The sequence below is a fragment of the Ranitomeya imitator genome, chromosome 7 (assembly GCF_032444005.1).
Source record: "Ranitomeya imitator isolate aRanImi1 chromosome 7, aRanImi1.pri, whole genome shotgun sequence".
NCBI classification, from domain to species: Eukaryota; Metazoa; Chordata; class Amphibia; order Anura; family Dendrobatidae; genus Ranitomeya; species Ranitomeya imitator.
The window spans coordinates 185577237-185591598 of record NC_091288.1 but is presented as its reverse complement, the minus strand read 5'-3'; the positions used below and the strand labels follow the sequence as shown (position 1 = coordinate 185591598).

Below are 14362 nucleotides of genomic sequence, written 5' to 3'. Positions count from 1 at the left end.
AGAACACAAGTAACACACATGCATGTTTCATAAATTTAAAACATACTTTTTTTCACAATTGCGCTTGAAAATTTTGAATTTGATTTCTCCAAAACAAAATATAAAGATACATAGTCTTGTGACATATCAAACGAAAGCCGGTACCGTTCTGAGAAAAATGATGCCTCTCCCACCTCTTTATCTTAATTCTAGCCTGAGATATGATAACAAATGTAAAGCCACACCAGGCCAAAATTTGCGCTTTTTCAAAACTTTAGAAATCTGTAAAAAATTAAATAATGAAGAAAAAAAATCCAAACTTTTAATTTGTAATGAACTAAAGTTGTACTTCATAAAAAAATAAATAAAAAAATAACCTATAGACGTCAGGTAAAAAAAAAATATTTATATTTGGATCACTTGATATGGAATTACCCTATCCTGTGTGATACGGTCTGCTGAGCCATGTATCTAATCCTATCCTGTGTGATACGGTCTGCTGAGCCGTGTATCTAATCCTATCCTGTGTGATACTGTGTGCTGAGCCGTGTATCTAATCCTCTCCTGTGTGATACTGTCTGCTGAGCTGTGTATCTAATCCTATCCTGTGTGATACTGATTGCTGAGCTGTGTATCTAATCCTATCCTGTGTGATACTGATTGCTGAGCCGTGTATCTAATCCTCTCCTGTGTGATACTGTCTGCTGAGCTGTGTATCTAATCATATCCTGTGTGATACTGATTGCTGAGCTGTGTATCTAATCGTATCCTGTGTGATACTGTCTGCTGAGCCATGTATCTAATCCTATCCTGTGTGATACTGGGCTCCGCCTGCGTCTGTGTCAGGCCGGTTTCACACATCAGTGGCTCTGGTACCTGAGGTGTCAGTTTCCTCACGTACCGGAGACACTGACTCACGTAGACACATTAAAATCAATGTGTCTCTGCACATGTCAGCGTGTTTTCACGGACCGTGTGTCCGTTTGAAAAACACGGAGACATATCAGTGTTCGTGGGAGCGCACGGATCACACGGACCCATTAAAGTGAATGGGTCTGTGTAAAACACGTACCGCACACGGATGCTGTCCGTGTGCAGTCGGTGTGCCGTGCACGAGACAGCGCTACAGTAAGCGCTGTCCCCCCAGCTTGTGGTGCTGAAGCCTATTCATTTCTTCTCTCCAGCAGCGTTCGCTGGAGCGAAGGAATGAAAAATAATTTTATTTTTTTTTGTTGTTGGGAGGTGGAGCTGCATGTTCATCACTGTAATAAGCTGCACCACGTGACCGCTCATACAGGAAGAGCTGCGACACTGAGAGGAAGCATCGGGGGAGCTGGGTAAGTATTTTAATGCCTGCGGGCGGCGCACAGGGGGAGGGAGGGGTGAGATTACCGGGAACTTTATTTTAACAACAACAAAAAATTTAAAAAAACCTGATTTTTCATTCCTTCTCTCCAGCAAACGCTGCTGTGAAGAAGGAATGAATTCTGGATTCGGCACCCAAAGCAGGGGACAGCGCTTACTGTAGCGCTGTCTCCTGGACGGTGCGTGTGGTACCCAGTCGGCACACGGACACGGATAACTCCGGTACCGGAATTATCTGGACGTGCGGGAAAGGCCTCAGAGGGTGGTCTGTGTCAGCACGGTAATAAGTTATTTCCAGCTTTACAGAGGGACAATAACACCATAGAAATGATAAGAATAATAAGCCTCAGTTACCACAACTGTCTACAAGGAAAACTGTTGCTCATAGCAACCAATCACAGCTCAGGTTCTTATAAACGGCTATGGTGAAATGAAAGCTGCTTAGTGATTGGTTGCTATGTGGAGTGGGTGTGGCTGATACACACACAAACACACATGCTTAATGATTGGTTGCCCCCACACACACACTCATTAGATAGATATAGATTTCCGCAGCACACACCACAGGATGCAATATGGAATCCAATTTTGCTTTATTATTCTAAACCAGTCCAGACCACAGACATAGACATGTAATTATAGTTGTTAGTACAGCCATTACTTGTACCTGAGTCTGCTGACCGCACTGTCTCTGAAATCCACCATAGCCGTGACGGTTCGGCCAATCATTCATCTATTTTCTATGGGGGGAGAGAACAAAGCTGCTCCCATATAATGAATCAGTGTTTGTTACAGGTCATTACCTGCCTGTGTAAATGAACCCCTAAAGATAACCTGTCCGCTTCAAAAATGCAATTTACCTGCAGGTATATTGGTAATCTGTAGGTAAATAGTATTTAAAGCACGTTGGGCTGTTTTACTGGGAGAGCGGCTACCAGGAGAAATTGAAATATGTTCCTTGCAGCTACTTGCTTAACCCCTTATTGACATTGAGGCTATGTGCACACGTTCAGGTTTTTTCGCGTTTTTTTCATGGTAAAAATGCTATAAAACTCATTAAAAACGCATACATTATGCATCCTATCATTTAGAATGTATTCTGCATGTTTTGTGCACATGATGCGTTTTTTTCCACGAAAAAAACGCATCGCGGTAAAAAAGCAGCATGTTCATTAATTTTGTGGATTTTCTGCGTTTTCCCCCGCTATTCTATGCATTTGGGAAAAACGCGTCAAAAACGTAAAATCGCGGTAAAAACGCATGCGGATTTCTGGCAGAAATATCCGTTTTTTGTCAGGAAAATTTCTGCAAGAAATCCTGACGTGTGCACATACCCTGAGTGTAATGGTACTCCGATGTCAGTATCCCTCCCTTTGATGTTGGCTCCGGCGGTGAGCCCACATCTTTCCCGGGACATGTCAGCTGTTTTGAACAGCTGACGTGTGCCTGCAATATCCGTGGGTAGAATCGCGATTCACCTGCTTCTATTAACTAGTTAAATGCCGCTGTCAAACTCTTGACAGCAGCATTTAAATGGTGCTTCCTGCACTCGTGCCAGAAATACGCACACCGTTGACCCCCGTCATGTGATCAGGGGTTACCAATTCGTCAGCATGACAACCAGAGGTCTCCTGGAGACCTCTCTGGTTGTCAGTGGCGGATTGCTGTGAGTGCCACTCGGTGGTCGGTGCTCATAACAAGTCAGTAATTCAGCTACATAGAGGCGAACTGATCATCGCCTCTATGTAGCTGTCGATCCGGTTGTGGCAGCTTCTAGCCTCCCATGGAGGCTATTGAAGCATGCCAAAAGTAAAAAGAAAAATGTTTTTAAAAATATAAAAACATTTTTAACCCCTTTCTGACAGACGTACTATCCCGTCGAGGTGGGGTGGGCCCGTATGACCACCGACGGGATAGTACGTCATATGCGATCGGCAGCGCTCACGGGGGGAGCGCGGCCGGGTGTCAGCTGTCTATCGCAGCTGACATCCAGCACTATGTGCCAGGAGCGGTCACGGACCGCACCCGGCACATTAAACCCCGGCACACCACGATCAAACATGATCGCGGTGTGCCGGCGGTTTAGGGAAGCATCGCGCAGGGAGGGGGCTCCCTGCGGGCTTCCCTGAGACCCCCGCAGCAACGCGATGTGATCGCGTTGCTGCGAGGGTCTCCCTACCTCCCTCCCTGCTCCAGGCTCGGATCCAAGATGGCCGCGGCATCCGGGTCCTGCAGGGAGGGAGGTGGCTTCACAGCGCCTGCTCAGAGCAGACACTGTGAAGCCTGCACTGCTGTAAGTCAGATCGGTGATCTGACAGAGTGCTATGCAAACTGTCAGATCATCGATCTGTGATGTACCCCCCTGGGACAAAGTAAAAAAAGTAAAAAGAAAAAAAAATTCCAAATGTGTAAAAAAAAAAAAAAAAAAAATCCTAAATAATGAAAAAAAAATAATAATAAAAAAAATATATATATATTATTCCCATAAATACATTTCTTTAAATAAAAAAAACAATAAAAGTACACATATTTAGTATCGCCGCGTCCGTAACGACCCTACCTATAAAACTGGCCCAATAGTTAACCCCTTCAGTAAACACCGTAAGTAGAAGAAAAAAAAAAAGAGGCAAAAAGCAACACTTTATTATCATACCGCCGAAGAAAAAGTGGAATAACACGTGTAACGGGGTCTACTGTGCTGTAGTACCTCTTTCAGCACCCCCCGTGTTTCAGGAGGTCCATTCTGCTTTTGTTGGATTCTGAATGGAGGACGCTGGCTAGAATTTCTTGATTACATGGGAGCATATAAAAGCTGACTGCTACTCCACGTATTTAAAGTCTAAAAGAACACACTTTATTTTCAACACATAGAATATATAACACAGATACACAGGGCAGGCCAATAGAAAAAAACAGGCCAGACATACATTACAATAGCCGCAGGGGGCCGGAGCCTGCTGGTATTTACTGTGGGAATTACAAAGGTGGGGGAGGTCAGCCTCTGCCTAGGGATGCAGCCTGTGGATTGATGCATTTCACATGGAACCTATTATACATAATATATATACAGTGGGGCAAAAAAGTATTTAGTCAGTCAGCAATAGTGCAAGTTCCACCACTTAAAAAGATGAGAGGCGTCTGTAATTTACATCATAGGTAGACCTCAACTATGGGAGACAAACTGAGAAAAAAAAATCCAGAAAATCACATTGTCTGTTTTTTTAACATTTTATTTGCATATTATGGTGGAAAATAAGTATTTGGTCAGAAACAAAATTTCATCTTAATACTTTGTAATATATCCTTTGTTGGCAATGACAGAGGTCAAACGTTTTCTGTAAGTCTTCACAAGGTTGCCACACACTGTTGTTGGTATGTTGGCCCATTCCTCCATGCAGATCTCCTCTAGAGCAGTGATGTTTTTCGCTTTTCGCTTGGCAACACGGACTTTCAACTCCCTCCAAAGGTTTTCTATAGGGTTGAGATCTGGAGACTGGCTAGGCCACTCCAGGACCTTGAAATGCTTCTTACGAAGCCACTCCTTCGTTGCCCTGGTGGTGTGCTTTGGATCATTGTCATGTTGAAAGACCCAGCCACATTTCATCTTCAATGCCCTTGCTGATGGAAGGAGGTTTGCACTCAAAATCTCATGATACATGGCCCCATTCATTCTTTCATGTACCCGGATCAGTCGTCCTGGCCCCTTTGCAGAGAAACAGCCCCAAGCATGATGTTTCCACCACCATGCTTTACAGTAGGTATGGTGTTTGATGGATGCAACTCAGTATTCTTTTTCCTCCAAACACAACAAGTTGTGTTTCTACCAAACAGTTCCAGTTTGGTTTCATCAGACCATAGGACATTCTCCCAAAACTCCTCTGGATCATCCAAATGCTCTCTAGCAAACTTCAGACGGGCCCAGACATGTACTGGCTTAAGCAGTGGGACACGTCTGGCACTGCAGGATCTGAGTCCATGGTGGCGTAGTGTGTTACTTATGGTAGGCCTTGTTACATTGGTCCCAGCTCTCTGCAGTTCATTCACTAGGTCCCCCCGCGTGGTTCTGGGATTTTTGCTCACCGTTGTTGTGATCATTCTGACCCCACGGGGTGGGATTTTGCGTGGAGCCCCAGATCGAGGGAGATTATCATTGGTCTTGTATGTCTTCCATTTTCTAATTATTGCTCCCACTGTTGATTTCTTCACTCCAAGCTGGTTGGCTATTGCAGATTCAGTCTTCCCAGCCCGGTGCAGGGCTACAATTTTGTTTCTGGTGTCCTTTGACAGCTCTTTGGTCTTCACCATAGTGGAGTTGGAGTCAGACTGTTTGAGGGTGTGCACAGGTGTCTTTTTATACTGATAACAAGTTTAAACAGGTGCCATTACTACAGGTAATGAGTGGAGGAAAGAGGAGACTCTTAAAGAAGAAGTTACAGGTCTGTGAGAGCCAGAAATCTTGATTGTTTGTTTCTGACCAAATACTTATTTTCCACCATAACATGCAAATAAAATGTTAAAAAAACAGACAATGTGATTTTATGAATTTTTTTTTCTCAGTTTGTCTTCCATAGTTGAGGTCTACCTATGATGTAAATTACAGACGCCTCTCATCTTTTTAAGTGGTGGAACTTACACTATTGCTGACTGACTAAATACTTTTTTGCCCCACTGTATATAGCATAACATATTCTTGGTGCTGGGGGTTCTGTAACAACACGCGATGAAAAAGACGGATATAAATAACCATGGTACCGCTGAAAACGTCATCTTGTCCCGCAAAAAACTAGCCACCATACAGCATCATCAGCAAAAAAATAAAAAAGTTATTGTCCTGAGAATAAAGCGGTGCAAAAATAATTATTTTTTCTATAAAATAGTTTTTATTGTATAAAAGCACCAAAACATAAAAAAAGATATAAATGAGGTATCGCTGTAATCGTACTTACCCGAAGAATAAAACTGCTTTATCAATTTAACCAAACGCAGAACAGTATAAATGTCTCCCCCAAAAGAAATTCATGAATAGCTGGTTTTTGGTCATTCTGCCTCACAAAAATCAGAATAAAAAGCGATCAAAAAATGTCACGTGCCCCAAGATGGTACCAATAAAAACGTCAACTCGTCCCGCAAAAAACAAGACCTCACATGACTGTGTGGACCAAAATATGGAAAAATTATAGCTCTCAAAATGTGGTAACGCAAAAAATATTTTTTGCAATAAAAAGCGTCTTTCAGTGTGTGATGGCTGCCAATCATAAAAATCCGCTAAAAAACCCGCTATAAAAGTAAATCAAACCCCCCTTCATCACCCCCTTAGTTAAAAAAAAATTAAAAAATTGTATTTATTTCCATTTTCCCGCTAAGGTTAGGGCTAGGGTTAGGGTTGGGGCTAGGGTTAAGGCTACAGTTACTGTTGGGGCGAAGGTTAGGGTTGGGGCTAAAGTTACGGTTAGGGTTTAGATTACATTTACGGTTGGGATTAGGGTTAGGGGAGTGTCAGGGTTAGAGGTGTGGTTAGGGGTGTGTTTGGATTAGGGTTTCAGTTATAATTTGGGGGGTTTCCACTGTTAAGGCACATCGGGGGCTCTCCAAACGTGACATGGCGTCCGATCTCAATTCCAGCCAATTCTGCGTTGAAAAAGTAAAACGGTGCTCCTTCCCTTCCGAGCTCTCCCGTGTGCCCAAACAGGGGTTTACCCCAACATATGGGGTATCAGCGTACTCAGGACAAATAGGACAACAACTTTTGGGGTCCAATTTCTCCTGTTACCCTTGGGAAAATACAAAACTGGGGGCTAAAAATACTTTTTGTGGGAAAAAAAAGATTTTTTTATTTTCACGGCTCTGCGTTATAAACTGTAGTGAAACACTTGGGGGCTCAAAGTTCTCACAACACATCTAGATAAGTTCCTTGGGGGTCTAGTTTCCAATATGGGGTCACTTCTTGGGGGTTTCTACTGTTTAGGTACATTAGGGACTCTGCAAACGCAATGTGACACCTGCAGACCATTCCATCTAAGTCTGCATTCCAAATGGCGCTCCTTCCCTTCTGAGCCCTCCCATGCGCCCAAACAGTGGTTCCCCCCACATATGGGGTATCGGTGTACTCAGGACAAATTGTGCAACAACTTTTTGGGTCCAATTTCTTCTCTTACCCTTGGGAAAGTAAAAAAATTGGGGGCGAAATGATGATTTTTGTGAAAAAATAAGATTTTTTATTTTTACGGTTCTGCATTATAAACTTCTGTGAAGCACTTGGTGGGTCAAAGTGCTCACCACACCTCTAGATAAGTTCCTTAGGGGGTCTACTTTCCAAAATGGTGTCACTTGTGGGGGGTTTCAATGTTTAGGCACATCAGGGGCTCTCCAAACGCAACATGGTGTCCCATCTCGATTCCAGTCAATTTTGCATTGAAGAGTCAAATGGCGCTCCTTCGCTTCCGAGCTCTGTCATGCGCCCAAACAGTGGTTTACCCCCACATATGGAGTATCGGTGTACTCAGGACAAATTGTACAACAACTTTTGGGGTCCATTTTCTCCTGTTACCCTTGGTAAAATAAAACAAATTGGAGCTGAAGTAAATTTTTGGAAAAAAAGTTAAATGTTCATTTTTATTTAAACATTACAAAAATTCCTGTGAAAAACCAGAAGGGTTAATAAACATCTTGAATATGGTTTTGAGCACCTTGAGGGGTGTAGTTTTTAGAATGGTGTCACACTTGGGTATTTTCTATCATATAGACCCCTCAAAATGACTTCAAATGAGATGTGGTCCCTAAAAAAAAATGGTGTTGTAAAAATGAGAAATTGCTGGTCAACTTTTAACCCTTATAACTCCCTAACAAAAAAAAATTTTGGTTCCAAAATTGTGCTGACGTAAAGTAGACATGTGGGAAATGTTACTTATTAAGTATTTTGTGTGACATATCTCTGTGATTTAATTGCATAAAAATTCAAAGTTGGAAAATTGCGAAATTTTCAAAATTTTCACCAAATTTCCGTTTTTTTCACAAATAAACGCAGGTAATATCAAAGAAATTTTACCACTATCATGAAGTACAATATGTCACGAGAAAATGTCAGAATCACTGGGATCCGTTGAAGCGTTCCAGAGTTATAACCTCATAAAGGGACAGTGGTCAGAATTGTAAAAATTGGCCCGTCATTAACGTGCAAAACACCCTTGGGGGTAAAGGGGTTAAAATAAGTTCAAATCACCCCCCTTTCGCCCCATTCAATATAAAAAAAAAAAAAAAAAAACATACACCTATTTCGGATCGCCGAATTCAGAAACGCCCGATGTATCAATAAATAAAAATCGGCACACAAAAAATAAGCCCTCACCCGACCCGAGATAATCAAAAATGGAGACGCTACGGGTATAGGAAAATGGCGCTTTTTTTTTAACAAAGTTTGTATTTTGTTTTTCACCACTTAAATACTAAAGACCCTAGACATGTTTGGTGTCTGTGAACTCGTAATGACCTGGAGAATCATAATGGCAGGTCAGTTTTAGCATTTAGTGAACCTAGTAAAAAAAAAAGCCAAACAAAAAACAAGTGTGGGATTGCACTTGGGATTTTTTTCCCGTTTTCTAGTACCTGACATGGTAAAACCAATGGTGTCGTTCAAAAGTAAAACTCGTCCTGCAAAAAACAAGCACTCACACGGCCATATTGACGGAAAAATAAAAAAAAAAGTCATGGCTCGGGAAGAAGGGGAGCGAAAAATGAAAACGCAAAACCGAAAAAAGCTCCGGGGGTTAAGGAGTTAAAGTTATTGAGGTGTTGCATGGAGCTCTAACAGAGAGGTGACTGTTACAGCCCACTACTTCTGAAGAATAAAATAGAGTGGCTGCAAGGGGAATATAATTTCATCAATAAGCAGTGATTGATGGTATAGGAAGGTGATTGGGGCTTATTAGCTTTCATTTTGATGAAGGAATGATGATTTGTTTCCTTACCTCTTGGCTTTTTTATTATTGCAGAACATCCTCAATTTATACAAAGGGGATGATGTGCTGTCAATAACAATCATTTTTATTCTAAGATATAAAATATGCGACCAATGACAAATGTTTTATTATTTGATGTTTGCACTGGCCAATAATTGAGAATGAACATTCTTTGTGAAATCATCACATCATTTAAATTACACCTTTAGTCAGTTAATAATAGAACTTTGCTACACACTTTACAATTTCTATGTATTTTTTTATTTTTGGTTTTCGTAATGTTTTTTATATTTAGATAAATATAAGCATTAAGGTTATTTGACTCAAAAATCACATCAGTTATATTCTTGACAGATGGTTGTACCAGCAGCTCCAAAATCCAAAAAAGCTTTGCACAAGACCCATATGAAGAACATGCCAACATCTCAAACATGGATCCTTTTAAAGTACACTGTCCTAATTCATCACAGACTGTTAAACAAAATAAAAGTCACAGAAGAAGTGTGGGAAATAAAAAAGCTCCCTCAAAGAAGCCATTTTCATATTCAGAATGTGGAAAATGTTTTACTAAAAAAGATCATCTTGTTACACATGAGAGAATTCACACAGGCGAGAAGCCATTTTCATGCTCAGAATGTGGAAAATGTTTTACACACAAATCAACTCTTGTTACACATGAGAGAATGCACACAGGAGAGAAACCATTTTCATGTTCAGAATGTGGAAAATGTTTTACTAAAAAAGATCATCTTGTCACACATGAGAGAATTCACACAGGTGAGAAACCATTTTCATGTTCAGAATGTGGAAAATGTTTTACTAAAAAAGATCATCTTGTCACACATGAGCGAATTCACACAGGCGAGAAGCCATTTTCATGCTCAGAATGTGGAAAATGCTTTACACACAAATCAACTCTTGTTACACATGAGAGAATGCACACAGGAGAGAAACCATTTTCATGTTCAGAATGTGGAAAATGTTTTACTAAAAAAGATCATCTTGTCACACATGAGAGAATTCACACAGGTGAGAAGCCATTTTCATGTTCAGAATGTGGAAAATGTTTTACTAAAAAAGATCATCTTGTCACACATGAGAGAATTCACACAGAAGAGAAGCCATTTTCATGTTCAGAATGTGGGAAATGTTTTACATATAAATCACATTTTGTTAAACATGAGAGAATTCACACAGGCGAAAAGCCATTTTCATGTTCTGAATGTGGGAAATGTTTTATAGATAAATATCATCTTGTTACACATGAGAGAATTCACACAGAAGAGAAGCCATTTTCGTGTTTGGAATGTGGGAAATGTTTTAAAGACAAATCAACTTTTGTTAGACATGAGAGAATGCACACAGCAGGGAAGCTATTTTCATGTTCGGAATGTGGGAAATGTTTTAAAGACAAATCAGCTCTTGTTACACATGAGAGAATTCACACAGGAGAGAAGCCATTTTCATGCTCAGAATGTGGAAAATGTTTTACACAGAAATCAACTCTTGTTACACATGAGAGAATGCACACAGGAGAGAAACCATTTTCATGTTCTTATTGTGGGAAATGTTTTACTCTGAAATCACATCTTTTTACACATGAGCGAATTCACACAGGAGAGAAGCCATTTTCGTGCTCAGAATGTGGAAAATGTTTTACTCAGAAATCAAGTCTTGTTACACATGAGAGAATGCACACAGGAGAGAAACCATTTTCATGTTCAGATTGTGGGAAATGTTTTACTCTGAAATCACATCTTTTTACACATGAGCGAATTCACACAGGAGAGAAGCCATTTTCGTGCTCAGAATGTGGAAAATGTTATACACAGAAATCAAGTCTTGTTACACATCAGAGAATGCACACAGGAGAGTAGCCATTTTCATGTCCTGAATGTGGGATATTTTTTTTTCTAAATCTCAACTTCTTAGACATCAGAGAACTCGCATTGGGAAGAATGTATTGTAATTCTTTAGTGACCAAACCTAATTTTTGAAATTTGATATGTCACTTTTTGTAGTAATAATGATGGAATGTCTCAGGGCCGTGGCTATGTAAGCACTGAGAGGTTGCATCTGAGAGGCGTTCCTGCCATCCGTACATTATCCTGCATTATACCTGACATCTGAGGCTCTGGTAAGCCTGTAAACTTCATCCTGAGGTGCATTTAGTCTGGCTCCAAAGGGGCTGTTTTGGTTCAGCCTCAGTTGGGCAGGGAATTGCAAATCAACCACACAGAATACAGCTCTGGAGGTGTCAGTGACCATCTTGGGTCCATGCTCTAAGGGACAGAGAGAGGAGTGAAATTGCTCACAGCCTACTATGGGATATGAACTTTTTCAGATACAGCCTGGGAGCTGTGGTGCGGAGCCCTGAATAAGGGACCCACAGCCAGCATTTCTCTGCTGGACACAGGAGTCAAGGCTACTTTCACACTTAAGTTTTTTTGAATCCGTCGTAATCCGTCGTTTTTTGTGAATGCAGGATCCTGCAAAAAAAATTTCCCATAGACTTGTGGTAGCAACGGATTGTGACGGATGGCCATCCGTTTCATCCGTCGTGACCTGGATCCGTCGTAAAATAGCGGTCTGTCTTGCAGAGAAAATGTTCATAGGAACGTTTTTTGTGCACGTTGGAAAATCGGTCAGCGACGCATCATGGTAGCCTATGGATGCAGGATCCATCGCTGAACGTCACACACAGAAATCCAGCGACGTATCACATTTTTCCCCTCTGAGCATGCCCGAAAGGATTTTCAAGACTGGGAAAAAGTGTGTGTCTCTCTCTCTCTCTCTCATCTTGATTCAGTGAGGAGATTCTCTCACCCTCCTCCCAGAGATTAGTTCACTGGCAGTGAAAAACTTTGATTGTGACTCTCAGCAGGCACAGAGGTAAGCTGCATTAAAAGCCTTGTGATAAGGAACTGATAGCAAGCCTTAAGGCCCCTTCACATTAAGCGACGCTGCAGCGATACCGACAACGATCCGGATCGCTGCAGCGTCGCTGTTTGGTCGCTGGAGAGCTGTCACACAGACCGCTCTCCAGCGACCAACGATGCCGGTAACCAGGGTAAATATCGGGTAACTAAGCGCAGGGCCGCGCTTAGTAACCCGATGTTTACCCTGGTTACCATGCTAAAAGTAAAAAAAAAAAAAAACACTACATACTTACCTACCGCTGTCTGTCCTCCAGCGCTGCGCTCTGCTTCTCTGCTCTCCTCCTGTACTGGCTGTGAACCGGAAAGCAGAGCGGTGACGTCACCGCTCTGCTTTCCGGCTCATAGACAGTACAGGAGGAGTGCAGAGCACAGCGCTGGAGGACAGACAGCTGAAGGTAAGTATGTAGTGTTTGTTTTTTTTTACTTTTAGCATGGTAACCAGGGTAAACATCGGGTTACTAAGCGCGGCCCTGCGCTTAGTTACCCGATGTTTACCCTGGTTAACAGTGAAGACATCGCTGGATCGGTGTCACACACTCCGATCCAGCGATGTCTGCAGGGAGTCCAGCGACGAAATAAAGTTCTGCACTTTCTTCAGCGACCAACGATCTCCCAGCAGGGGCCTGATCGTTGGTCGCTGTCACACATAACGATTTCATTAACGATATCGTTGCTACGTCACAAATAGCAACGATATCGTTAACAATATCGTTATGTGTGAAGGTACCTTTAAAACTCTCTAACAAACAATAGACACAGGCTGAGTGTCACAGGACCCACAGTTCATAAAAAAAACACAGGCATTACATATAAATAGACCAGGCTGTTAAGGAATATAGAATACTCCAAACAGTGAGCAAAGTGCTATATTGCCTAATCTTTCACACTGCAGTTATTTTGTTTGTCAAAATCCGTTGTTTTGTGAAAAAAATGGATCCAGCTAATTTGCCCGCTAGATCTGTCTTTTTCTCATAGACTTGTATTAGCGACGGATTACGACGGATGGCCTCACGTTTCGTCTGTCGTGCGCTGGATCCGTTGGAATTTGTTTATCCGTCGTCTGGAGAGGACGGACAAAGTAATATTTTTTTGTCTGCGTCGAAATGTCGGAAAGCGACGAATCCAGTGCCACCGGTCGTTGGCTAGTATGGAAGCCTATGGGCGCAGGATCCATGGCTCTCCGTCAAATGACGGAATCCAGCGACTGATTCCTTTTCTTACACTGCATGCTCCAAATCTGTATTTAGTAGCCAATTGGCCTGACATCCCCAAATCTAAACCTGCCATGTGGCTTCATTCCTCAATGTGCCAGCAAGAAATATACAAGCAAGAAGCCTGCCAGCCATCCAGCCCGCAAGAGGCCTGCCAGCCAGAGGACTGCCAGCCAACGGATCTGTTGAAGAAACGGATTAAAAGACGGGTGCAACGGATATGATTTTTCGAAAGATCCGCTATACGGATCTGTCGAAAAACCGGATCCATTTTTCACTATTTTTGACGGCTCTGTCACTACGACGGATTTTGACTGACGCAAAAAAACTGAAGTGTGAAAGAGGCCTAAGCCATTAACTGAACTCACTTTATTAAATGACTGCTCACACCCCCTACAAAATGTGTCCTGGGAAGAGTTCAAATGTGGCAGAAAAGTATAACAAATATGCCAGGACTGAACAAGCTGACTCCCCCATTCCTCAAGGGAACAACATACCTCAACAGCTAAAAATACAGAGCAGTGCAGATCAGATCTCAAATAAGCGAGAATGAGGGGAATGAAAATCAAGAGAATGTGACTCTGAAGCAAGTAACTGAACAGCTTCTACACGCTATCTCTAGCTGTAAAACATCCCTATGAGGGAAGATTGAGGAGGTACATTCTGAAGTGGGGCTTCTTTGGCAAGATATGCAGACCCTGAGAGGCTGTATAACAGAGGCCGAAAATAGGTTGTGGAGCTTGGAAGACAGGGTGGATGGCCACTAAACTAACAAAAGTGTTGGGATTAGTGATGAGCGAATATACTCGTTGCTCACGGCCGCACCTCATTTTCAGTGATCGCCCCTCCACGCACCCTAGATGTTCTTAGATACCAGTGCTCTAATGATGGGACAACCCAATATCACATACAG

The 14362-nt window shown here is 42.1% G+C and overlaps 1 protein-coding gene across 3 annotated transcripts in view; it reads left to right on the top strand.

The window, feature by feature from the left end:
• LOC138645808 (zinc finger protein 84-like) overlaps positions 1–12305 on the top strand; it is a 37345-nt gene extending 25040 nt beyond the window's left edge. For 2 of the 3 annotated variants that reach the window (XM_069735325.1, XM_069735324.1), the window contains one exon: positions 9654–12305. In XM_069735325.1, the coding sequence (XP_069591426.1) occupies positions 9731–11176 (1446 nt within the window). In that variant the 5' untranslated portion in view covers positions 9654–9730 and the 3' untranslated portion in view covers positions 11177–12305. The remainder of the gene's footprint in view (positions 1–9653) is intronic. The other variant, XM_069735323.1, reaches the window with a different exon arrangement.
• Positions 12306–14362: the final 2057 nt, after the last annotated feature.